Source organism: Oncorhynchus kisutch, linkage group LG6 (genome assembly GCF_002021735.2).
Source record: "Oncorhynchus kisutch isolate 150728-3 linkage group LG6, Okis_V2, whole genome shotgun sequence".
NCBI lineage: Eukaryota > Metazoa > Chordata > Actinopteri > Salmoniformes > Salmonidae > Oncorhynchus > Oncorhynchus kisutch.
The window spans coordinates 4,622,008-4,649,507 of NC_034179.2; the positions used below are offsets into that span (position 1 = coordinate 4,622,008).

General features: G+C 45.2%; 2 protein-coding genes across 6 annotated transcripts in view; one reads left to right on the plus strand and one right to left on the minus strand.

Annotated features, from left to right (window-relative positions):
- Positions 1-11,439, plus strand: part of tek (TEK tyrosine kinase, endothelial) — a 63,626-nt gene extending 52,187 nt beyond the window's left edge. For both annotated transcript variants that reach the window (XM_031826034.1, XM_031826035.1), the window contains 8 exons: positions 1-104; positions 1,903-2,093; positions 3,485-3,598; positions 6,296-6,366; positions 7,557-7,597; positions 8,550-8,646; positions 9,263-9,362; positions 10,624-11,439. The exon at positions 1-104 is cut by the window's left edge and continues 7 nt beyond it. In XM_031826034.1, coding sequence (XP_031681894.1) covers positions 1-104; positions 1,903-2,093; positions 3,485-3,598; positions 6,296-6,366; positions 7,557-7,597; positions 8,550-8,646; positions 9,263-9,362; positions 10,624-10,698 — 793 coding nt within the window. In that variant the 3' untranslated portion in view covers positions 10,699-11,439. The remainder of the gene's footprint in view (positions 105-1,902; positions 2,094-3,484; positions 3,599-6,295; positions 6,367-7,556; positions 7,598-8,549; positions 8,647-9,262; positions 9,363-10,623) is intronic.
- A 2,208-nt stretch (positions 11,440-13,647) lies between these two features.
- The window catches only part of LOC109881431 (MOB kinase activator 3B), a 62,537-nt gene continuing 48,684 nt past the window's right edge, over positions 13,648-27,500 (minus strand). For 2 of the 4 annotated variants that reach the window (XM_031826038.1, XM_031826037.1), the window contains exons 3-4: positions 18,895-19,097; positions 13,648-15,771 (exon numbers count right to left, since the gene is read on the minus strand). In XM_031826038.1, coding sequence (XP_031681898.1) covers positions 15,766-15,771; positions 18,895-19,097 — 209 coding nt within the window. In that variant the 3' untranslated portion in view covers positions 13,648-15,765. Of the gene's footprint in view, positions 15,776-18,894; positions 19,098-27,500 lie in introns of all 4 variants that reach the window. The other 2 variants (XM_020473568.2, XM_031826036.1) reach the window with 1 other exon arrangement.

A 27,500-nucleotide genomic window follows, 5' to 3' on the forward strand; every position in this document is an offset into this window, starting at 1 on the left:
CTCTAAAGACGACCATAGGGACTTTGCAGGGGAGCTGGAAGTGCTGTGTAAACTGGGCCACCACCCCAACATCATCAATCTACTGGGAGCCTGTGAACACAGAGGTAATATGACAATAATATTGTTATGATGAACACAGAGGTACGATACAAACATCTCTCAGATGGGTTTTACTGGGCTGTTGATCAGATGGGTTTTACTGTTGATCAGATGGGTTTTACTGATGATCAGATGGGTTTACTGATGATCAGATGGGTTTTACTGTTGATCAGATGGGTTATACTGATGATCAGATGGGTTTTACTGTTGATCAGATGGGTTTTACTGGGCTGTTGATCAAATGGGTTTTACTGTTGATCAGATGGGTTTTACTGTTGATCAGATGGGTTTTACTGGGCTGTTGATCAAATGGGTTTTACTGTTGATCAGATGGGTTTTACTGTTGATCAGATGGGTTTTACTGTTGATCAGATGGGTTTTACTGGGCTGTTGATCAAATGGGTTTTACTGTTGATCAGATGGGTTTTACTGTTGATCAGATGGGTTTTACTGTTGATCAGATGGGTTTTACTGGTGATCAGATGGGTTTTACTGGGCTGTTGATCAAATGGGTTTTACTGTTGATCAGATGGGTTATACTGGGCTGTTGATCAAATGGGTTTTACTGTTGATCAGATGGGTTTTACTGTTGATCAGATGGGTTTTCTGCTGATCAGATGGGTTTTACTGTTGATCAGATGGGTTTTACTGATGATCAGATGGGTTTTACTGTTGATCAGATGGGTTTTGCTGTTGATCAGATGGGTTTTGCTGTTGATCAGATGGGTTTTACTGTTGATCAGATGGGTTTTACTGTTGATCAGATGGGTTTTGCTGATGATCAGATGGGTTTTGCTGATGATCAGATGGGTTTTGCTGATGATCAGATGGGTTTTACTGATGATCAGATGGGTTTTGCTGATGATCAGATGGGTTTTGCTGATGATCAGATGGGTTTTTACTGATGATCAGACGGGTTTTGCTGATGATCAGACGGGTTTTACTGATGATCAGACGGGTTTTGCTGATGATCAGACGGGTTTTACTGATGATCAGACGGGTTTTGCTGATGATCAGATGGGTTTTTACTGATGATCGGACGGGTTTTGCTGATGATCAGATGGGTTTTACTGATGATCGGGCGGGTTTTGCTGATGATCAGATGGGTTTTACTGATGATCAGACGGGTTTCGCTGATGATCAGATGGGTTTTACTGATGATCAGACGGGTTTTGCTGATGATCAGACGGGTTTTGCTGATGATCAGATGGGTTTTGCTGATGATCAGATGGGTTTTGCTGATGATCAGACGGGTTTTGCTGGGCTGTTGCATGTTCCGTGGTAATACTATTAGAAGAAGAATAATGAAGATCCATTTAAAAGACAAAGTGACAGTCAAACAGATGACAGAAATACCCGCCTCTCATCAGGGTATCTGCACCTGATGTTACCTACCTCTCTCTGTTACCTCTCATCAGGGTATCTGTACCTAATGTTACCCACCTCTCTCTGTTACCTCTCATCAGGGTATCTGTACCTAATGTTACCCACCTCTCTCTGTTACCTCTCATCAGGGTATCTGTACCTAATGTTACCCACCTCTCTCTGTTACCTCTCATCAGGGTATCTGTACCTAATGTTACCCACCTCTCTCTGTTACCTCTCATCAGGGTATCTGTACCTAATGTTACCCACCTCTCTCTGTTACCTCTCATCAGGGTATCTGTACCTGACCATAGAGTCCCCCCTCCTCACGGCAATGTGATATAATGTTACCCATCTCTTGGACAGGGTATCTCTAACTAGCCATAGAGTAAAGTGATATCTGATATTATTAACCAGGTTTTTCTACCATGTCTCCAGGTTACCTGTACCTGGCCATAGAGTTCGCCCCTCACGGTAACCTGTTGGACTTCCTGAGGAAGAGCAGAGTGTTGGAGACGGACCCGGCCTTCGCTATCGCCAACAGCACCGCCTCCACCCTCACCTCACAACAGCTGCTGCACTTTGCTGCCGATGTGGCCCGAGGCATGGACTACCTGGCTCAGAAACAGGTCAGTACTGAAGATGTGGCCCGGGGCATGGACTACCTGGCTCAGAAACAGGTCAGTACTGAAGATGTGGCCCGGGGCATGGACTACCTGGCTCAGAAACAGGTCAGTACTGAAGATGTGGACCGGGGCATGGACTACCTGGCTCAGAAACAGGTCAGTACTGAAGATGTGGACCGGGGCATGGACTACCTGGCTCAGAAACAGGTCAGTACTGAAGATGTGGACCAGGGCATGGACTACCTGGCTCAGAAACAGGTCAGTACTGAAGATGTGGACCGGGGCATGGACTACCTGGCTCAGAAACAGGTCAGTACTGAAGATGTGGCCCGGGGCATGGACTACCTGGCTCAGAAACAGGTCAGTACTGAAGATGTGGACCGAGGCATGGACTACCTGGCTCAGAAACAGGTCAGTACTGAAGATGTGGACCGAGGCATGGTCTACCTGGCTCAGAAACAGGTCAGTACTGAAGATGTGGACCGAAGTATAGACCAAACTGGTATGTGACCAGGCTAGGTACAGCCCAAACTGATCTGGGACCAGGCTAGGTACAGCCCAAACTAATCTGGGACCAGGCTAGGTACAGCCCAAACTGATCTGGGACCAGGCTAGGTACAGCCCAAACTAGTCTGGGACCAGGCTAGGTACAGCCCAAACTGACTTGGGACCAGGCTAGGAACAGCCCAAACTGACCTGGGACCAGGCTAGGTACAGCCCAAACTGATCTGGGACCAGGCTCGGTCCAGCCCAAACTGATCTGGCACCAGGCTCGGTCCAGCCCAAACTGATCTGGCACCAGGTTAGGTACAGCCCAAACTGACCTGGGACCAGGCTAGGAACAGCCCAAACTGATCTGGGACCCGGCTAGGTACAGCCCAAACTGATCTGAGACCAGGCTAGGAACAGCCAAAACTGACCTGGGACCAGGCTAGGAACAGCCCAAACTGATCTGGGACCCGGCTAGGTACAGTCCAAACTGACCTGGGACCAGGCTAGGAACAGCCTAAACTGATCTGGGACCAGGCTAGGAACAGCCCAAACTGACCTGGGACCAGGCTAGGTACAGCCCAAACTGATCTGGCACCAGGCTAGGTACAGCCCAAACTGATCTGGGACCAGGCTAGGAACAGCCCAAACTGATCTGGGACCAGGCTAGGTACAGCCCAAACTAGTCTGGGACCAGGCTAGGAACAGCCCAAACTGATCTGGGACCAGGCTAGGAACAGCCCAAACTGATCTGGGACCAGGCTAGGTCAGTGCCTTTTTTTATGTTTCAGATCCCAGAGACAAGAGAGTGCGCTTTTAGTCATAAAATCCCATTAACGTTGCACATACTGTGGGATTTATTCTTGTGAGTTGTATATTCTGATCAGATCTCTTGTGATTTCTAGTTCATCCACAGAGACCTGGCAGCCAGGAACATCCTGGTGGGAGACAACTTTGTGGCCAAGATAGCCGACTTTGGTCTGTCCAGAGGTCAGGAGGTCTATGTGAAGAAGACGATGGTAAGAGTCTCTCAACGTAAATCACAAGGTTTTTATACTATGAAATCATATGATCCTCTCAGACCGCTGTGGTCACAAACAGAAGCCTAGCTTTCAGTTGGTTTAGTTTATTCATTCGACCATTTAAAAAAAAAACAAGAACACATAAAACCTAAAATCCAAACATGCACATGGGAGGATAACACACTATACAGTCTGGGAGGATAACACACTATACAGTCTGGAGGAGGGATAACACACTATACAGTCTGGGAGGATAACACACTATACAGTCTGGGAGGATAACACACTATACAGTCTGGGAGGATAACACACTATACAGTCTGGGAGGATAACACACTATACAGTCTGGGAGGATAACACACTATACAGTCTGGGAGGATAACACACTATACAGTCTGGGAGGATAACACACTATACAGTCTGGGAGGATAACACACTATACAGTCTGGGAGGATAACACACTATACAGTCTGGGAGGATAACACACTATACAGTCTGGGAGGATAACACACTATACAGTCTGGGAGGATAACACACTATACAGTCTGGGAGGATAACACACTATACAGTCTGGGAGGATAACACACTATACAGTCTGGGAGGATAACACACAATACAGTCTGGGAGGATAACACACAATACAGTCTGGGAGGATAACACACTATACAGTCTGGGAGGATAACACACTATACAGTCTGGGAGGATAACACACTATACAGTCTGGGAGGATAACACACTATACAGTCTGGGAGGATAACACACTATACAGTCTGGGAGGATAACACACTATACAGTCTGGGAGGATAACACACTATACAGTCTGGGAGGATAACACACTATACAGTCTGGGAGGATAACACACTATACAGTCTGGGAGGATAACACACTATACAGTCTGGGAGGATAACACACTATACAGTCTGGGAGGATAACACACTATACAGTCTGGGAGGATAACACACTATACAGTCTGGAGGATAACACACTATACAGTCTGGAAGGATAACACACTATACAGTCTGGGAGGATAACACACTATACAGTCTGGGAGGATAACACACTATACCGTCTGGGAGGATAACACACAATACAGTCTGGGAGGATAACACACTATACAGTCTGGGAGGATAACACACAATACAGTCTGGGAGGATAACACAATACAGTCTGGGAGGATAACACACAATACAGTCTGGGAGGATAACACACAATACAGTCTGGGACTTATTTCCATTGTTAAATCACGGAGGATAACACACTATACAGTCTGGGAGGATAACACACAATACAGTCTGGGACTTATTTCCATTTTTAAATCACGGAGGATAACACACTATACAGTCTGGGACTTATTTCCACTGTTAAATCACGGAGGATAACACACTATACAGTCTGGGACTTATTTCCACTGTTAAATCACGGAGGATAACACACTATACAGTCTGGGACTTATTTCCATTGTTAAATCACGGAGGATAACACACTATACAGTCTGGGACTTATTTCCACTGTTAAATCACGGAGGATAACACACTATACAGTCTGGGACTTATTTCCACTGTTAAATCACGGAGGATAACACACTATACAGTCTGGGACTTATTTCCATTGTTAAATCATGGAGGATAACACACTATACAGTCTGGGACTTATTTCCATTGTTAAATCACGGAGGATAACACACTATACAGTCTGGGACTTATTTCCATTGTTAAATCACGGAGGATAACACACTATACAGTCTGGGACTTATTTCCACTGTTAAATCATGGAGGATAACACACTATACAGTCTGGGACTTATTTCCATTGTTAAATCACGGAGGATAACACACTATACAGTCTGGGACTGATTTCCATTGTTAAATCACGGAGGATAACACACTATACAGTCTGGGACTTATTTCCATTGTTAAATCACGGAGGATAACACACTATACAGTCTGGGACTGATTTCCATTGTTAAATCACGGAGGATAACACACTATACAGTCTGGGACTTATTTCCATTGTTAAATCATGGAGGATAACACACTATACAGTCTGGGACTGATTTCCATTGTTAAATCACGGAGGATAACACACTATACAGTCTGGGACTGATTTCCATTGTTAAATCATGGAGGATAACACACTATACAGTCTGGGACTTATTTCCATTGTTAAATCATGGAGGATAACACACAATACAGTCTGGGACTTATTTCCATTGTTAAATCATGGAGGATAACACACAATACAGTCTGGGACTTATTTCCATTGTTAAATCATGGAGGATAACACACTATACAGCCTGGGACTGATTTCCATTATGGTCCTCTTGAGACAAGATGGCTGGACAAGATGGAACACAGTTAAACACAGTATGGCAGTGAAATAATAAAACCAAAACAGAGAAGAAGAACATCTATCTCATCAAAAACAGAGAAGAAGAACATCTATCTCATCAAAAACAGAGAAGAAGAACATCTATCTCATCAAAAACAGAGAAGAAGAACATCTATCTCATCAAAAACAGAGAAGAAGAACATCTATCTCATCATTCCAGTTACATCATAGGGGTTATTCATATGGGCACAGAGGACATCAAACACATTTTTACTTTATTAAAATTATTATTATTATTAGATTATTATTACTTTATTGGTGCTAAAACGTTGTTGACAAAGACATGTTTACTGTGTGTGACTCACAGGGACGGTTACCTGTCAGGTGGATGGCCATAGAATCACTGAACTACAGTGTCTACACCACCAACAGTGATGTGTGAGTACTGCATCTTTCATCTACTTAAAAAATGGGAATGGAATGTTCTAGAAGTGTCCAGACACCTTTTTTTGTGATTTCACAAGTTATTGTGAAACTTACCCTAAACAGCAAATCACTTCCTCATACTCGTTGTGTATTATGGGGGGCCCTGAAAAATCATGAACAAAGGCTCCCAAAAAACACCCCCAAAACGTCCTTTTAGAAAGGGAAAAGCTCTCAGAACAGTGATGCAGGTCTTCGTTAAACTGTGTCATACCAAATACATTAAGCTGTTTCATACCGAATACGTTAAGCTGTTTCATACTGAATACGTTAAGCTGTTTCATACTGAATACGTTAAGCTGTTTCATACTGAATACGTTAAGCTGTTTCATACTGAATACGTTAAGCTGTTTCATACTGAATACGTTAAGCTGTTTCATACCGAATACGTTAAGCTGTTTCATACTGAATACGTTAAGCTGTTTCATACTGAATACGTTAAGCTGTTTCATACCGAATACGTTAAGCTGTTTCATACTGAATACGTTAAGCTGTTTCATACCGAATACGTTAAGCTGTTTCATACCGAATACGTTAAGCTGTTTCATACCGAATATGTTGAAGCTGTTTCATACCGAATATGTTAAGCTGTTTCATACTGAATACGTTAAGCTGTTTCATACTGAATACGTTAAGCTGTTTCATACTGAATACGTTAAGCTGTTTCATACCGAATACGTTAAGCTGTTTCATACCGAATACGTTAAGCTGTTTCATACCGAATACGTTAAGCTGTTTCATACCGAATATGTTGAAGCTGTTTCATACCGAATATGTTAAGCTGTTTCATACTGAATACGTTAAGCTGTTTCATACTGAATACGTTAAGCTGTTTCATACCGAATACGTTAAGCTGTTTCATACTGAATACGTTAAGCTGTTTCATACCCGAATACGTTAAGCTGTTTCATACTGAATATGTTAAGCTGTTTCATACTGATCTTTATCCGCAACGTTACAGTATATTCCAGTTCTAAAATACTGAAACTATCTAAACACGGGGAGTGACAGCTGCAGAAAGAACTTTAAAATACATTTACTCTATATGGTCTGACTGTGTACATTTAATCTCTATCACTTCTCTCTCTCTCTCTCTCTTTCTTTCTTGTCTCTTCTCTCTCTCTTTTCTCTCTCTCTCTCTCCAGATGGTCTTATGGTGTACTTCTCTGGGAGATCGTCAGTTTAGGTGTGTATTCAGGATAATTAGGTTTGTATCCAGGATAATTAGGTTTGGATCCAGGATAATTAGGTTTGTATCCAGGATAATTAGGTTTGCATCCAGGATAATTAGGTTTGTATCCAGGATAATTAGGTTTGCATCCAGGATAATTAGGTTTGTATCCAGGATAATTAAGTTTGTATCCAGGGTAACTAGGTTTGTATCCAGGATAATTAGGTTTGTATCCAGGGTAACTAGGTTTGTATCCAGGGTAACTAGGTTTACATCCAGGGTAATTAGGTTTGTATCCAGGATAATTAGGTTTGTATCCAGGATAACTAGGTTTGTATCCAGGGTAACTAGGTTTACATCCAGGGTAACTAGGTTTGTATCCAGGGTAACTAGGTTTGCATCCAGGATAATTAGGTTTGTATCCAGGATAGTTAGGTTTGCATCCAGGATAATTAGGTTTGTATCCAGGGTAACTAGGTTTGTATCCAGGGAAACTAGGTTTGCATCCAGGATAATTAGGTTTTCATCCAGGATAATTAGGTTTGCATCCAGGATAATTAGGTTTGCATCCAGGATAATTAGGTTTGTATCCAGGATAGTTAGGTTTGTATCCAGGATAGTTAGGTTTGTATCCAGGATAATTAGGTTTGTATCCAGGATAGTTAGGTTTGTATCCATGATAATTAGGTTTGTATCCAGGATAGTTAGGTTTGTATCCATGATAATTAGGTTTGTATCCAGGGTAACTAGGTTTGTATCCAGGATAGTTAGGTTTGTATCCAGGATAATTAGGTTTGCATCCAGGATAATTAGGTTTGCATCCAGGATAATTAGGTTTGCATCCAGGATAATAATCTACAATATTGACAATGGATTTGAAATGCAGCCTGATACGTCCAGTGTGTGTACATTACTGTGTGTGCGTCTTATCATGGACAGTGTATTTTGTGTTGACCTGGTGTATCAGGAGGTACTCCGTACTGTGGGATGACGTGTGCAGAGCTGTATGAGAAACTGCCTCAGAGCTACCGGCTGGAGAAACCCCTCAACTGTGACGATGAGGTGTAAGTAGTCTGGAGATGGTAGTCTAACCAGGGCTCTGCTGAAGACTCTGACGGTAGACATCAGAGAATATAGAGACATCAGAGAATATAGAGACATCAGAGAATATAGAGATCAGAGAATATAGAGACATCAGAGAGTATAGAGACATCAGAGAATATAGAGATCAGAGAATATAGAGACATATATAGACATAAGAGAATATAGAGACACACAGAATATAGAGACACGCAGAATATAGAGACATATAGAGACACGCAGAATATAGAGACATATAGAATATAGAGAAACACAGAATATAGAGACACACAGAATATAGAGACATATAGAATATAGAGACACACAGAATATAGAGACATATAGAGACATATAGAATATAGAGACACACAGAATATAGAGACATATAGAATATAGAGACACACAGAATATAGAGACACACAGAATATAGAGACACACAGAATATAGAGACATATAGAATATAGAGACATGCATGAAGGAAACAAGGAAATGATAAGGGTACAGTTTTAAAAACATAAAAAATAAGTTCAAATCAGATTCAAGGTTATTTGCGGTATGTATTAAATCCATTTTCCACCCCTCTCCTGTGTTGTTGTCCAGGTATGACCTGATGGGTCAGTGCTGGAGAGAAAAGCCCTACGAGAGACCCTCGTTTCAACAGATACTGGTCTCCCTCAACAGGATGCTGGAGGAGAGGAAGGTAAAACTTTATTTTTTACTCATTCATCTACTCCGTCATTGGTAATAAATAAAAAAAACACATAGGACATTCAGCAGTAGGAAGTTCCAGTAGGAAGTCGGAAGTTCCAGTAGGAAGTCGGAAGTTCCAGTAGGAAGTAGGAAGTTACAGTAGGAAGTAGGAAGTTACAGTAGGAGGTAGGAAGTTGAAGTAGGAAGTCGGAAGTTCCAGTAGGAAGTCGGAAGTTCCAGTAGGAAGTCGGAAGTTCCAGTAGGAAGTAGGAAGTTGAAGTAGGAAGTTACAGTAGGAAGTAGGAAGTTACAGTAGGAAGTTCCAGTAGGAAGTTACAGTAGGAAGTAGGAAGTTACAGTAGGAGGTAGGAAGTTGAAGTAGGAAGTTCCAGTAGGACGTAGGAAGTTCCAGTAGGAAGTAGGAAGTTACAGTAGGAAGTTCCAGTTGAAAGTAGGAAGTTCCAGTTGGAAGTTCCAGTAGGAAGTAGGAAGTTCCAGTTGGAAGTTCCAGTAGGACGTAGGAAGTTCCAGTTGGAAGTTCCAGTAGGACATAGGAAGTTCCAGTAGGAAGTTCCAGTAGGAAGTAGGAAGTTCCAGTAGGAGGTAGGAAGTTCCAGTTGGAAGTTCCAGTAGGACGTAGGAAGTTCCAGTAGGAAGTAGGAAGTTCCAGTTGGAAGTTCCAGTAGGACGTAGGAAGTTCCAGTAGGAAGTTCCAGTAGGAAGTAGGAAGTTCCAGTTGGAAGTTCCAGTAGGACGTAGGAAGTTCCAGTAGGAAGTAGGAAGTTCCAGTAGGAAGTACCAGTTGGAAGTAGGAAGTTCCAGTAGGAGGTTCCAGTTGGAAGTTCCAGTAGGACGTAGGAAGTAGGAAGTTCCAGTTGGAAGTTCCAGTAGGACGTAGGAAGTAGGAAGTTCCAGTTGGAAGTAGGAAGTTCCAGTTGAAAGTAGGAAGTTTCAGTAGGAAGTTCCAGTTGGACGTAGGAAGTTCCAGTAGGAAGTAGGAAGTTCCAGTAGGAAGTAGGAAGTTCCAGTTGGAAGTTCCAGTTGAAAGTAGGAAGTTCCAGTAGTAAGTAGGACGTTCCAGTAGGACGTAGGAAGTTCCAGTAGGAAGTAGGAAGTTACAGTAGGAAGTAGGAAGTTACAGTAGGAAGTAGGAAGTTCCAGTTGGAAGTAGTAGCCACAACGTAGGTACAGGGTATGACAGTAGCCCATCGCAAGCTTTCTCTACCAGTTAATTAAGTACAGAACCCTATTTCTCTTCCTGTTGTTTCTAGACATATGTCAACACCACCCTGTATGAGAAGTTCACCTATGCTGGTATCGACTGCTCCGCAGAAGAAGCTGGATGACCGTGTGTTAAATCTAAAAACTACAGTGCAAGTATTCCACTACCACTGCGTTGTACGGAGAATTATAACGTTACATGGTTTAAGAAATCCTCTTACAAGGGATTCACAGACTAGTATTTTGCACATATTGTGTATTCCAAGTTATGTGCTAACTTTTGTCCAATCATAAACTGACTTTCAAAACGCTAATCCTTGATGTTAAGTTGTTGTTGTTGTTGTTGATGATTCTTCTGTTTTGATGAACCGTCCACCCTATTCCCCCATACTGTATAGTGCACTACTTAGGGGCCCTGGTCAAAAGTAGTGCACTGGAAAGGGAATAGTGCCATTTGGGACACAGGCTAGGTTGACCTTACAGATGGAGGATCTTAATTTGAGCCAGTTTTCTACAGCTGGAAAATAATCCTGCAGCAACAGGAAATGTGAATTATTACGCGGGTTATAATACATTTTTCATTAGGTGCAAATCAAGTCTGACATTTTAAAGTGGAAATTACAAAATGTAGAAGCCTTTTTTAACCTTGAATAATACACTACAAGTTAGCATTTTCAGCTGTGTAAGAAAATTCCCCAAAACAAAAAAAGTGATCAAATGAAGAACCTACATCTGTATAGTGTAGCATACATGGCAGTCTGCTGTAATATCCGATGTAAATGTCTTTAAGAAACCATTACTTAGGGGGGAAAAAATGGTATCCTTAAAATCAATAAAACGTTTTGTGATTAAATTCTTATCTGTGATGTATGACTTGTGTGATACTTAAAAAACTAAATGTACAAAGAGATGCCTGCAACAAAGCATACCACCTAATAATCAAGCAGTACACTATGATTTCATGACACAAGTCAGAAATACTGGAGTTATTCTGTCCTTATTTCTATCCAGATAGTTCAGGATAGGTCAGTGGTCCTGGGTTGAGTGTCCAGTAGAAATCCAGTCTATATCTGGCTGTTACCGCCACGGTCTCCTCGCAGGGTCTTCTGTCTGCTACAGGTCTGTTCCTAGTCTCTGGGTCACTCTATGGTCTGGGTCCACAGGTCTGTTCCTAGTCTCTGGGTCACTCTGTGGTCCGGCTCCACAAGGATGTCTCTGGTCCACAGGGCTGTAAGCTAGTCCACAGGGCTGTCTCTGGTCCACAGGGCTGTATCTAGTCCACAGGGCTGTCTCTGGTCCACAGGGCTGTATCTAGTCCACAGGGCTGTCTCTGGTCCACAGGGCTGTCTCTAGTCCACAGGGCTGTCTCTGGTCCACAGGGCTGTCTCTGGTCCACAGGGCTGTATCTAGTCCACAGGGCTGTCTCTAGTCCACAGGGCTGTCTCTGGTCCACAGGGCTGTCTCTGGTCCACAGGGCTGTATCTAGTCCACAGGGCTGTCTCTGGTCCACAGGGCTATCTCTGGTCCACAGGGCTGTATCTAGTCTCTGGTCCACTCTATGGTCCGGCTCCACAGGGCTGTCTCTGGTCCACAGGGCTGTCCCTAGTCTCTGGTCCACTCTATGGTCCGGCTCCACGGGGCTGTCTCTGGTTCACAGGACTGTCTCTGGTCCACAGGACTGTCTCTGGTCCACAGGGCTGTCCCTAGTCTCTGGTCCACAGGGCTGTCCCTAGTCTCTGGTCCACAGGGCTGTCACTAGTCTCTGGTCCACTCTATGGTCCGGCTCCACGGGGCTGTCTCTGGTCCACAGGGCTGTCTCTGGTCCACAGGGCTGTCCCTCACAGATCTCCCTCTGAGCAGAGATAATACACACCTCATATACCCTGAACGATGCGAAAGCTGCCGCCACGATACACGATCCTCCCAGGATATACCACCAGCTGAAGAGGCCAAAGGACACGCCCTTCACGATGCAGTACAGGCCGAAACACACCAGGAAGATCATCGACACGATCTGAACACACACCGGCGGGCTGCTGGTCTCCTCACCCATGGAGGAAAAGTCTAGGCTGTACCACCGACTGGTAGGTCTGAGCTGCAAGAGATGGTGTCTCTCATGGGACAAAGGGGGCGCAAGTTTTGGCCCAAAGACAAGACTCGTTGGAAGACGATTGTCGCACCGTTAGCTACGAAGAATAAGTCAATTATGTACCAACCGACATGTCAGCATTAAACCTCCTCTTGGGTTAGACAGACTCAGACAGAGACACACAGTCACTTAGCTCCACTGAGGTGAGAGGTACTGTAGAGGTGGGCTGTGAGTGCCTGGTCAGCTTTATATATTAGCCTACTGTTGTACATGGATCTGATTGATTAGACGAAACAACTCTCTTTTTAATTAGCTGTGGTGAGGATCAACCTTGACTTTAATCCATGTCTAGAACCTCTGAGGTGAAGTAAAAAAAAACACACTGGTGGATTTAAACACTGTGAGTGGCTGTCCATGGAGAGAACTCTTCCTACAGTGAGGTGTTAGCATGTTAGCCTCTGTGCTATTTATCACCTGTCTAATCACAGTGAGGTGTTAGCATGTTAACCTCTGTGGTATTTATCACCTGTCTAATCACAGTGAGGTGTTAGCATGTTAACCTCTGTGGTATTTATCACCCGTCTAATCAGTGAGGGTGTTAGCATGTTAGCCTCTGTGCTATTTACCACCCATCTAATCACAGTGAGGGTGTTAGCATGTTAGCCTCTGTGCTATCTATTATCAATCTAATCACAGTGAGGGTTAGCATGTTAGCCTCTGTGCTATCACAGTGTGGGTTAGCACAGAAGCTAACATGCTATCTATTATCCATCTAATCACGGTGAGGGTTAGCATGTTAGCCTCTGTGCTATCAATAATCCATCTAATCACAGATAGTGTATAAGTAAACTAAGCTAAACTAATGAGCTCAGAATAAGAGATTGAACCGCTGTGTTTCTCTCAACAACAGATGAGCCCATTCTGTATCGCAAACAACACCAGTAGGCATGTACTGTATAAAATCACCTTGTGAAAAGATATAAACTTTTTTCTGGAAGGAATCAAAATACTCAACTTTATTGTTTCTGGTGTAGTAATGTTTACATGGAATCATGAACAGTCAAACTAAATGTTAAAAAGAATTGTAAATAAGTGTCAGTGTCTAGTTGACAATATTATCATTGCTTTGTAGGTCAGACACTTTATGTTGGTTATTGTAAACTGAACGGTCAAGTTACAGACTGATGATTGGATAACAAACTTGATTTTAGTGTTGCTAAATTATCATAAATACATATTCACTAGGCTAAGGATGCCAGCACAACAAGTTCATTTACATAGAAAGAAGTCCTCATGGTGAAGTAATGAAAAACAGGATCATGATGGATGAACACCTGAAAGGACCAATGAAACTACAAAAAAAAACCAGGCAATATCACATTTAGATAAGTATTCAGACCCTTTACTTAGTACTTTGTTGAAGCACCTTTGGCCGTGAAGACATCCTCGAGTCTTCTTGGGTATGACGCTACAAGCTTGGCACACCTGTATTTGGGGAGTTGCTCCCATTCTCTCTGCAGATCCTCTCAAGATCTGTCAGGTTGTAATGGGAGCTATTTTCAGGTCTCTCCAGAGATGTTCGATCAGGTTCAAGTCCGGGCTCCGCCTGGGCCACTCAAGGACATTCAGAGACTTGTCCCGAAGCCACTCCTGTGGTGTCTTGGTTGTGTGCTTAGGGTCGTTGTTCTGTTGGAAGGTGAACCTTCACCCCAGTTAGAGGTCCTGAGCACTCTGGAGCAGATTTTCATCAAGAATCTCTCTGTACTTTGTTCTGTTCATCTTTCCCTCGATCCTGACTAGTCTCCCTGTCTCTGCCACTGAAAAACATCCCCACAGCATGATGCTGCCACCACCATGCTTCACCGTAGGGAGGGTGCCAGGTTTCCTCCAGAGAATCTTGTTTCTCATGGTCGGAGAGTCTTTAGGTGCCTTTTGGCAAACTCCAACTGTGCTGTCATGTGCCTTTTACTGAGGAGTGGCTTCTATCTGGCCGCTATACCATAAAGGCCTGATTGTGGGAGTGCTGCAGTGAGCTCAATTTCAAGTGTCATAGCAAAGGGTCTGAATACCTATGTAAATAAGGTATTTCTGTTTTTAATTTGTCATTATGGGGTATTGTGATGTCATTATGGGGTATTGTGATGTCATTCTGGGTTATTGTGATGTCATTATGGGGTATTGTGATGTAATTATGGGGTATTGTGATGTAGATTGATTAGGAAAAGATGTATGTAATCCGTTTTAGAAGAAGGCTGTAATGTAACAACATGTAGAAAAAGTCAAGGGGTCTGAATACTTTCCGAATAAACTATATAGTGCACTGCCTTTGCCCATAGGGTCCTCGTCAACCGTAGTGCACTGCCTTTGCCCATAGGGTCCCATAGGGTCCTCGTCAACCGTAGTGCACTGCCTTTGCCCATAGGGCCCCGTAGGGTCCCATAGAGCCCTGGTCAACAGTGGTGCACTATATAAGGAATAGGATTCCATTCCTACGTTTTGATTTGACAGTCAGTCATGCAGTTGGCCAGTGAATCAGTCAGTCATCCAGCTGGCCAGTGAATCAGTCAGCCAGCTAGCTGGCCAGTGAATCAGCCAGCCAGCTAGCCAGTGAATCAGTCAGTCATCCAGCTGGCCAGTGAATCAGTCAGTCATCCAGCTAGCCAGTGAATCAGTCAGCCAGCCAGCTGGCCAGTGAATCAGTCAACCAGCCTGCCAGTAAGTCAGTCAGTCAGTAAGTGGTCCTAGTAGTCATACTCTCATATTGAACATAATCAACTCATGCAAACATTAGATAATCAGCTCCTCCTCTGTGATCTGGTGTTATAGAGAGAATGATTTAACATGGCAAACTACAGCAGAGTCTAGTAGTCTCTGCTACAGTGTTGATCGTACAAATAGTAGAGTCTATACGCCAGGCAGGCGTATCTGCAGGTAACAGGTTCTTGTACGGCTACCAGACGCACGGTGATGATGTCATCCAAGCTTCAGAGGCATCTCTGCTGCTCACTGGACCCCTCCCACAGCGTATCCACGGTAACCTCCTGCCAGGCCATCTGCAGCTCCAGTGGTTCTGCTACAACACCTCAGTGACACATCCCAGAAGTCATATCTTTCTGGAAGAGATAAATAAGTTACTAGAGAGTGAGAGGATGAAACTGATTCAACATTCAATTCATTTGTTTACAACAACACTTGTGACTGTGCTCCATTCGATGGTATGTCATGACAACTGTTCGGTCAAGACAGGTGTAAATCCCTGTATCAGCGGAGAATGAGTTTGGCAACAGTGATAGGTTGGCAAACTGAGCTGAGCTCCACCTTGGTGAGAGGGCCATCACTACGCTCAAGGTCAACGTACTAACACACCTAGCCTGATGGCCTGCTAATACACACTGGCTGTCAGCCTATTAGGCACAAGGGCAACCCGATAGCACACCCAGAGAACTCACAGCCAGGTTGCTAGGCAACATCCTTCCTTCCAGGGGCCAGTAGAAGGGTAGCACCAAGACCTACAGTCGTCCTGGTTCTTATTTCTGCCTCATGTGTGCAGCTGTATTTGTTTATTTTCTGTTGCCTAGGAGATCTATACTACACAAGAGCTGGCCTGAAGGAACACATATATTCCTGCAGGCCATTCCCCCATAATCCCCCATCACTTCTCATGTCCTAATCTTTCTCCTGAGCCACCATAAGGCCAAATGAGAAGGACTCACAGGAGCTGGCAGAAGACATCTGTCTGTCCCTGCCGTGTACTGGAGACCAGAACCAGACTGATCCCATCTCCCTGCCGTGTACTGGAGACCAGAACCAGACTGATCCCATCTCCCTGCCGTGTACTGGAGACCAGAACCAGACTGATCCCATCTCCCTGCCGTGTACTGGAGACCAGTACCAGACTGATCCCATCTCCCTGCCGTGTACTGGCGACCAGAACCAGACTGATCCCATCTCCCTGCCATGTACTGGCGACCAGAACCAGACTGATCCCATCTCCCTGCCGTGTACTGGAGACCAGAACCAGACTGATCCCATCTCCCTGCCGTGTACTGGAGACCAGAACCAGACTGATCCCATCTCCCTGCCATGTACTGGAGACCAGAACCAGACTGATCCCATCTCCCTGCCGTGTACTGGAGACCAGAACCAGACTGATCCCATCTCCCTGCCGTGTACTGGAGACCAGAACCAGACTGATCCCATCTCCCTGCCGTGTACTGGAGACCAGAACCAGACTGATCCCATCTCCCTGCCGTGTACTGGAGACCAGAACCAGACTGATCCCATCTCCCTGCCATGTACTGGAGACCAGAACCAGACTGATCCCATCTCCCTGCCGTGTACTGGCGACCAGAACCAGACTGATCCCATCTCCCTGCCGTGTACTGGCGACCAGAACCAGACTGATCCCATCTCCCTGCCGTGTAAAGGCGACCAGAACCAGACTGATCCCATCTCCCTGTTCCACTGTACGGAGGTTGATAGAGGAAGTAGACAAGAGGAGAAAATGGAATACAATGAAAACTTACAACTAAACTAGAATGTTTTCTTACGGAACACTGACCAGGCAACAGCACATTTTAAAGAAAACATAGAACATCTATTCTAATGCTGCTTTACACCGGTCCAGTCATCCTCTAGGTGGCACCGGTCCAGTCATCCTCTAGGTGGCACCGGTCCAGTCATCCTCTAGGTGGCACCGGTCCAGTCATCCTCTAGGTGGCACCGGTCCATTTAGCCTCTAGGTGGCACCGGTCCAGTCAGCCTCTAGGTGACACCGGTCCAGATCCTCTAGGTGGCATCGGTCCAGTCAGCCTCTAGGTGGCACCGGTCCATCCAACCTCTAGGTGACACCGGTCCACCCAACCTCTAGGTGACACCGGTTCATCCAACCTCTAGGTGACACCGGTCCATCCAACCTCTAGGTGACACCGGTCCATCCAACCTCTAGGTGACACCGGTCCATCCAACCTCTAGGTGACACCGGTCCATCCAACCTCTAGGTGACACCGGTCCATCCAACCTCTAGGTGACACCGGTCCATCCAACCTCTAGGTGACACCGGTCCATCCAACCTCTAGGTGACACCGGTCCATCCAACCTCTAGGTGACACCGGTCCATCCAGCCTCTAGGTGACACCGGTCCAGTCAGTCTCTAGGTGACACCGGTCCAGTCATCCTCTAGGTGACACCGGTCCATTCGGCCTCTAGGTGACACCGGTCCAGTCGGCCTCTAGGTGACACCGGTCCAGTCGGCCTCTAGGTGACACCGGTCCAGTCAGCCTCTAGGTGACACCGGTCCAGTCAGCCTCTAGGTGACACCGGTCCAGTCAGCCTCTAGGTGACACCGGTCCAGTCAGCCTCTAGGTGACACCGGTCCAGTCAGCCTCTAGGTGACACCGGTCCAGTCAGCCTCTAGGTGACACCGGTCCAGTCAGACTCTAGGTGACACCGGTCCAGTCAGACTCTAGGTGACACCGGTCCAGTCAGTCTCTAGGTGACACCGTCCAGTCATTCTCTAGGTGACACCGGTCCAGTCAGCCTCTAGGTGACACCGGTCCAGTCAGCCTCTAGGTGACACCGGTCCAGTCAGCCTCTAGGTGACACCAGTCCAGTCAGCCTCTAGGTGACACCAGTCCAGTCAGCCTCTAGGTGACACCAGTCCAGTCAGCCTCTAGGTGACACCAGTCCAGTCAGCCTCTAGGTGACACCAGTCCAGTCAGCCTCTAGGTGACACCAGTCCAGTCAGCCTCTAGGTGACACCAGTCCATTCAGCCTCTAGGTGACACCAGTCCAGTCAGCCTCTAGGTGACACCAGTCCAGTCAGCCTCTAGGTGACACCAGTCCAGTCAGCCTCTAGGTGACACCAGTCCAGTCAGCCTCTAGATGACACCAGTCCAGTCGGCCTCTAGATGACACCAGTCCAGTCAGCCTCTAGGTGACAGTCGAGTCGGCCTCTAGGTGACACCAGTCGAGTCGGCCTCTAGATGACACCAGTCCAGTCGGCCTCTAGACGACACCAGGCCAGTCAGACTCTATAATAAAGAACTACCGGGTGACCAGAGCCTTAATAAACCCCTAGCCTCCTGTATATCTGAGAGGATTGCATTATTACTCACCAGCCTTGGTCTAAAGCACTATATAATAGGGAATAGGGTTCTATAGGGCTCTGGTCTAAAGTAGTGCACTATATAGGGAATAGGGAGCCATTTGGGACACTTCTGTCTTGACTCACCAGTGGCTCCAGCTCCTTGCGGTCTATGAGGTTGAGCTCTGTGCTGAAGTAGTAGAAGTGCTTATAGCAGGTGTTAACATGGGCCTCAGCTCCCATCAGGATCATACGGTCAAAATGGTGGATGTAGACGTGGACAAACACCCGGAACAGACGGCAGATGATCTTCTTACAGATCTGGGTGAAGTTCTTGGGGAAGGGGATACCTGTGGGGGGGGGGGGGGGGGGGGGGGGGGAGAGAGACAGAGAGAGACAGACAGAGAGAGACAGAGAGACAGAGAGACAGAGAGACAGAGAGACAGAGAGACAGAGAGAGAGAGAGACAGAGAGAGAGAGACAGAGAGACAGAGAGAGAGAGAGAAAGGGAAGGGGGGAGAGAGAGGGAGAGAGAGAGAGAGAAAGATATTTTGTTTTTATTTATTTTTTATTCTTTATGCCATGCACAATGCAGAGAACCGCAGAATAATAATTATCATTTAATTATCACAGTGAATTATTGTAATGTTTGTTTATGTGTCAATTAATCCCTAAAAAAAATAACATAAATGTAATTCCTTTGACAGGCAGGCAGGTGGCAGCAGAGAGCCAACAGAGACCAACAGTCTGTTTACCCTGCAGTAAGGTCACAAACAGAGTCTGTTTACCCTGCAGTAAGGCCACACAGTCTGTTTACCCTGCAGTAAGGACACAGTCTGTTTACCCTGCAGTAAGGACACACAGTCTGTTTACCCTGCAGTAAGGACACAGTCTGTTTACCCTGCAGTAAGGGCACAAACAGAGTCTGTTTACCCTGCAGTAAGGACACAAACAGAGTCTGTTTACCCTGCAGTAAGGACACAGTCTGTTTACCCTGCAGTAAGGACACAGTCTGTTTACCCTGCAGTATGAACACAAACGCAGTCTGTTTACCCTGCAGTATGAACACAAACGCAGTCTGTTTACACTGCAGTAAGGACACAAACAGAGTCTGTTTACCCTGCAGTAAGGACACACAGTCTGTTTACCCTGCAGTATGAACACAAACAGAGTCTGTTTACCCTGCAGTATGAACACAGTCTGTTTACCCTGCAGTATGAACACAAACAGAGTCTGTTTACCCTGCAGTATGAACACAAACAGAGTCTGTTTACCCTGCAGTAAGGACACACAGTCTGTTTACCCTGCAGTAGGACACAAACAGAGTCTGTTTACCCTGCAGTAAGGACACACAGTCTGTTTACTCTGCAGTATGAACACAGAGTCTGTTAACTCTGCAGTATGAACACAAACCCAGTCTGTTTACCCTGCAGTAAGGACACAAACATAGTCTGTTTACCCTGCAGTATGAACACAAACACAGTCTGTTTACTCTGCAGTATGAACACAAACAGAGTCTGTTTACCCTGCAGTATGAACACAAACAGAGTCTGTTTACCCTGCAGTATGAACACAAACAGAGTCTGTTTACCCTGCAGTAAGGACACAGTCTGTTTACCCTGCAGTAAGGACACAGTCTGTTTACCCTGCAGTAAGGGCACAGTCTGTTTACTCTGCAGTAAGGACACAAACAGAGTCTGTTTACCCTGCAGTAAGGACACAGTCTGTTTACCCTGCAGTATGAACACAAACAGAGTCTGTTTACCCTGCAGTATGGGCACATTCTGTTTACCCTGCAGTAAGGACACAGTCTGTTTACCCTGCAGTAAGGACACACAGTCTGTTTACCCTGCAGTATGAACACAAACAGAGTCTGTTTACCCTGCAGTATGGGCACAGTCTGTTTACCCTGCAGTAAGGACACAGTCTGTTTACCCTGCAGTATGAACACAAACGCAGTCTGTTTACCCTGCAGTATGAACACAAACACAGTCTGTTTACCCTGCAGTATGGACACAAACAGAGTCTGTTTACCCTGCAGTAAGGACACAGACAGAGTCTGTTTACCCTGCAGTAAGGACACACAGTCGGTTTACCCTGCAGTAAGGACACACAGTATGTTTACCCTGCAGTAAGGACACAGTCTGTTTACCCTGCAGTAAGGACACACAGTCTGTTTACCCTGCAGTATGAACACAAACAGAGTCTGTTTACCCTGCAGTAAGGACACACAGTCTGTTTACCCTGCAGTAAGGACACACAGTCTGTTTACCCTGCAGTAAGGACACACAGTCTGTTTACCCTGCAGTAAGGGCACAGTCTGTTTACCCTGCAGTATGAACACAAACAGAATCTGTTTACCCTGCAGTATGAACAGAATCTGTTTACCCTGCAGTATGAACAGAATCTGTTTACCCTGCAGTATGAACACAAACAGAGTCTGTTTACACTGCAGTATGGACACAAACAGAGTCTGTTTACTCTGCAGTATGAACACAAACAGAATCTGTTTACCCTGCAGTATGAACAGAATCTGTTTACCCTGCAGTAATGGCACAAACAGAGTCTGTTAGTGGTAACATGGATAACATTTTCTCAACGACATGCCACACAAGCCGTATTCCACTCTGGTAATAATACAACCACACAGTGATGCTATGGAGACCAACAACTGTGCATGGCATCAAATGCATGATCTAAGCCAAAGACATACTAGCCAACCGACTGGCATGTATCCCGATCTTGTAGATATAATTGAATTGTATAAACTTCATTGATGGACAGTTGGAAATGTCCCCAGCATAGGACACATACAGGGACAACTCCATCAATACAACCAGGACAGACCAGGACAATATAACCTGACCATCAGACTACAGGACAGACCAGGACAGACCAGGACAATACAACCAGACTATCAGACTACAGGACAGACCAGGACAATACAACCAGGACAGACCAGGACAATACAACCAGACTATCAGACTACAGGACAGACCAGGACAATACAACCAGGACAGACCAGGACAGACCAGGACAATACAACCAGGACAGACCAGGACAATACAACCAGACTGTCAGACTACAGGACAGACCAGGACAATACAACCAGACTGTCAGACTACAGGACAGACCAGGACAATACAACCAGGACAATACAACCAGACTATCAGACTACAGGACAGACCAGGACAATCCAACCAGGACAGACCAGGACAATACAAACAGACTGTCAGACTACAGGACAGACCAGGACAGACCAGGACAATACAACCAGGACAATACAACCAGACTATCAGACTACAGGACAGACCAGGACAATCCAACCAGGACAGACCAGGACAATACAAACAGACTGTCAGACTACAGGACAGACCAGGACAGACCAGGACAATACAGCCAGGACAATACAACCAGACTATCAGACTACAGGACAGACCAGGACAATACAACCAGGACAATACAACCAGGACAGACCAGGACAGACCAGGACAATACAACCAGACTGTCAGACTACAGGACAGACCAGGACAATACAACCAGACTGTCAGACTACAGGACAGACCAGGACAATACAACCAGGACAATACAACCAGGACAGACCAGGACAATATAACCAGACTGTCAGACTACAGGAGAGACCAGGACAATACAACCAGGACAGACCAGGACAATACAACCAGAGTGTCAGACTGCAGGACAGACCAGGACAATACAACCAGGACAGACCAGGACAGACCAGGACAATACAACCAGGACAGACCAGGACAATACAACCAGACTGTCAGACTACAGGACAGACGAGGACAATACAACCAGGACAGACCAGGACAATACAACCAGACTGTCAGACTACAGGACAGACCAGGACAATACAACCAGGACAGACCAGGACAATACAACCAGACTATCAGACTACAGGACAGACCAGGACAATACAACCAGACTGTCAGACTACAGGACAGACCAGGACAGACCAGGACAATACAACCAGGACAATACAACCAGACTATCAGACTACAGGACAGACCAGGACAATACAACCAGGACAGACCAGGACAATACAACCAGACTGTCAGACTACAGGACAGACCAGGACAATACAACCAGGACAGACCAGGACAGACCAGGACAATACAACTACAGGACAGACACTACGGGTTACTACCGTCCCTGTCTGTCTGTCTGTCTGTCTGTCTGTCTCCGTCCATCTCAGTCTGTCTCCGTCCATCTCTGTCCGTCTCTGTCTGTCTGCAGCCTGAGATGTTTTCGGTAATCCAATCCACAGAGTGACCAGAGCAGGTCAATACTGACTGGGTCTAGGTCATCACAGAGAGAGGAAGAGGTTGGTTACCAGCAACACATTTACAATAGGACCAGTCTGAGGGATATTGAAGATGTACAGCAGCTGAGCTTGAGAGCACACCCTATTCCCTATGTAGTGCACTAATTTAGACCAGAGCCCTATGGAGCCCTATTCCTTATGTAGTGCACTAATTTAGACCAGAGACCTATGGAGCCCTATTCCATATGTAGTGCACTACTTTAGACCAGAACCCTATGGAACCCTATTCCCTATATAGTGCACTACTTTAGACCAGAGCCCTATGGAACCCTATTCCCTATATAGTGCACTACTTTAGACCAGAGCCCTATGGAACCCTATTCCCTATATAGTGCACTACTTTAGACCAGAGCCCTATGGAACCCTATTCCCTATATAGTGCACTACTTTAGACCAGAGCCCTATGGAACCCTATGGACCAGAGCCCTATGAACGGTCACACAGATACCCTCTATCTGACAGAGCTGAACGCTCACACAGACACCCTCTATCTGACAGAGCTGAACGCTCACACAGACACCCTCTATCTGACAGAGCCGCAAGACTCATCAATCTCACCGGAGAAGTCATCCGAGTGAGCGAAACAGCACCCCAGCTGTCTCAGTATGTATAGATCATGTTTTTGATGCTGTCTGGCCAAAAAGAGTATGGCAGGTAATATTACATGAGCTACTAAAACAGACAGGTGCTTTTTGCCTTGCTATGATGCTTTCTCTGGTGAAAGAGATTCAGCTTCTTGGCGAATCAAACAATAATTATTACAATTTAGTAATTTAGTAGACACTCTTATCCAGAGTGACTTATAGGAGCAATTTGGGATTAAGTGCCTTGCTCAAGAGCACAATTACATATATTTCATCTAGTCGGCTCGGGGATTTGAACCAGCAACTTGTCGGTTACTGACCCGGATAGACGTTATTATATACAGTGGCATTCGGGAAAAAGTATTCAGACCCCTTCCCTTTATTCCACATTTTGTTACTTATTCTAAAATGGATTTAGAAAACTATTGCAAACGTATACAAAGAAAAACAAAAATCAAACTGAAATACCTTTTTTACATAAATATTCAGACTCTTTACTATGAGACTTGAAATTGAGCTCAGGTGCATCCTGTTTCCATTGATCATCCTTGAGATGTTTCTACAACTTGATTGGAGTCCACCTGTGGTCAATTCTATTGATTGGACATGACTTGGAAAGGCACACACCTGTCTATATAAGGTCTCACAGTTGACACAGTGCATGTCAGAGCAAAAACCAAGCCATGAGGTTGAAGAAATTGTCTGTAGAGCTCCTAGACAGGATTGTGTTGAGGCACAGATCTGGGGAAGGGTACCCAAAAAATGTCTGCAGCATTGAAGCTCCCCAAGAACACAGTGGCCTCCATCATTCTTAAATTGAAGAAGTTCTGAACCACCAATACCCTTCCTAGAGCTGGCCTCCTGGCCAAACTGAGCAATTGGGGGAGAAGGGCCTTGATCAAGGAGGTGACCAAGAGCCTGATGGTCACTCTGACAGAGCTCAAGAGTTCCTCTGTGGAGATGGGAGAACCTTCCAGAAGGACAACCATCTCTGCAGCACTCCACCAATCAGGCCTTTATGATAGCGTGGCCAGATGGAAGCCACTCCTCAGTAAAAGGCACATGACAGGCCACTTGGAGTTTGCCGGGACAAGTCTCTGAATGTCCAGCCAGAGCCCTGACTTCAACCCGATTGAACATCTCTGGATAAACCTGAAATTAGCTGTGCAGTGACGTTCCCCATCCAACCCTACTTGAGCTTGAGAGGCCGTGCAGAGAAGAATGGGAGAATCTCCCCAAATACAGGTGCCAAGCTTCTAGCGTCATTCCCAAGAAGACTCGAGACTGTAATCGCTGCCAAAGGTGCTTCAACAAAGAACTAAGTAAAGGGTCTGAATACTTATTTTTAAAATATTTATATGCTGAAACAGGAAAGGGCCTTCATATACTGCTGCCACAAAGTTGTAAGCACAGAATTGTATGCTGTAGCGTTAAGATTTCCCTTCACTGGAACTAAGGGGCCTAGCCCGAACCATGAAAAAACAGCCCCAGACCATTACTCCTCCTCCTCCACCAAACTTTACAGTTGGCACTATGCATCCGGGCAGGTAGCATTCTCCTGCATCCACCAAACTCAGATTCGTCCATCGGACTGCAAAATGGTGAAGTGTGATTCATCACTCCAGAGAATGTGTTTCCACTGCTCCAGAGTCCAATGGCGGTGAGCTTTACTCCAGCCGACGCTTGGCATTGCTCATGGTGATCTTAGGCTTGTGTGCAGCTGCTCGGCCATGGAAACCCATTTCATGACGCTCCAGACGAACAGTTCTTGTGCTGACATTGCTTCCAGAGGCAGTTTGGAACTCAGTAGTGAGTGTTGCAACATGTCTTTAGAGAGAGAAAGTCCTCTTATTCTCCAGTAACAGAGGAAGTCCTTAACATGTCTCTAGAGAGAGAATGGCACTTGTTCAGAACGTATGCCCACTACATAAACCCAGCTAGCACCCTGTGTGTTTGTGTTGCAGTAGCCTGTTAGGCAGGTTAGATCTGATTAAGAGAGGATTGATCAAGTTGGTTTGAATTAATAAGTCATTCATATTTAATTATGCGCAGTAAACACACGTGTTTGTTTCAGTAAAGTTAATTTACATTCCTCTTTACGGACACCAGCAACAAGCAAAAAGGTTTAATTTCCAGTTCAAGACTGTTCCTGACTGGGAAACACTCTTGTTACTTCAAAACAGGGACCACAATGGAATAAAATTCTCCTTGATTGTCAAATGCCTGTCAATCTAACATCTATATACAGTTTATGTATCTATTTTCTCTTAACTGACACACATAGATGTTTTAAAGTTCATCAAAAGCAATCAATACTACAGACCCACAGAAAACCACAGCAGTGAATTTTCCATCAACATTTCCAGCCTATAGGGACCATCAATCATTTGAATGTGTGTCTCGACTGACAGGAGAGGATCTCATTCAGAGCCTGAATGATCTGACTTTTAGACGGATGGAGCTCACTCCTCACTATGTGCCACTCTCATTTCAAAGTCGTAGGTCCATAGGATCTCTGGTCTAAAGTAGTGCACTATATGGGGAATAGGGTTCCATAGGGTTCTGGTCTAAAGTAGTGCACTATATAGGGAATAGGGTTCCATAGGGCTCTGGTTTAAAGTAGTGCACTATATATAAGGAATAGGGTTCCATAGGGCTCTGGTCTAAAGTAGTGCACTATATAGGGAATAGGGCTCTGGTCTAAAGTAGTGCACTATATAGGGAATAGGGTTCCATAGGGCTCTGGTCTAAAGTAGTGCACTATATAGGGAATAGGGCTCTGGTCTAAAGTAGTGCACTATATAGGGAATAGGGTTCTATAGGGCTCTGGTCTAAAGTAGTGCACTATATAGGGAATAGGGTTCTATAGGACTCTAGTCTAAAGTAGTGCACTATATAGGGAATAGGTTTCCATAGGGCTCTGGTCTAAAGTAGTGCACTATATAGGGAATAGGGTTCCATTTGGGACCCATCCTCAGTCTCCCTAACCCGCTCCCCCGGGTCTGGTGAAACAGGATTATACGGGGATCTCACAATCCAGGAAAAGATTACTCCATTATTGCACAAAAGTATTAGGTCAAAGTTGAATCCGTAAGAATTCAACCATTCATGCCTATAACAGAGGCTGAATATATATAGTATATATATAATATATGCAATTAGTAAAGCTAACTTTAATAAGGTGTGAAGCCACTTTATGTCGCTTAATTATATATTAAATCTGTTCAAAATCTCTTGATTGAAATCAAACAACATGAATCACTGTATTCAGGAGATTGGATCAAACAGTAAACTCCCTGAACATACAGTACAATTTACAACAGACATCCACCATGAGATAGATAGCACACTGTCATCATCAATCTATCACATCAAAGACCGTCACAGAGACAGCATGACCCTGGGTAACCTTAACCCTATCCTGAAACTGACCCCACACAGAGATGACAGAGCAAGTCAGAAAGACACTGTCTCAGGAAGACATAACATCACCTTAAAGGTGAAAGGTCAGCTACCTGCACCATGACCCTGGGAAATCCTAACCCTAACCTGACAGTGACCCCAAAGCCATGACAGAGACAAATAACAGTGGTCTGGCACACTGCAGCTGCTGAGTTAGTAACAGACAACAGGGCCATACATACCCTGACTACCCTAACCCTAACCCTGACTACCCTAACTCTAACCCTGACTACCCTAACCCTGACTAACCTAACCCTGACTACCCTAACCCTGACTACCCTAACCCTGACTACTCTAACCCTAACCCTGGCCACCCTAACTCTAACCCTGGCCACCCAAACCCTGACTACCCTAACTCTAAC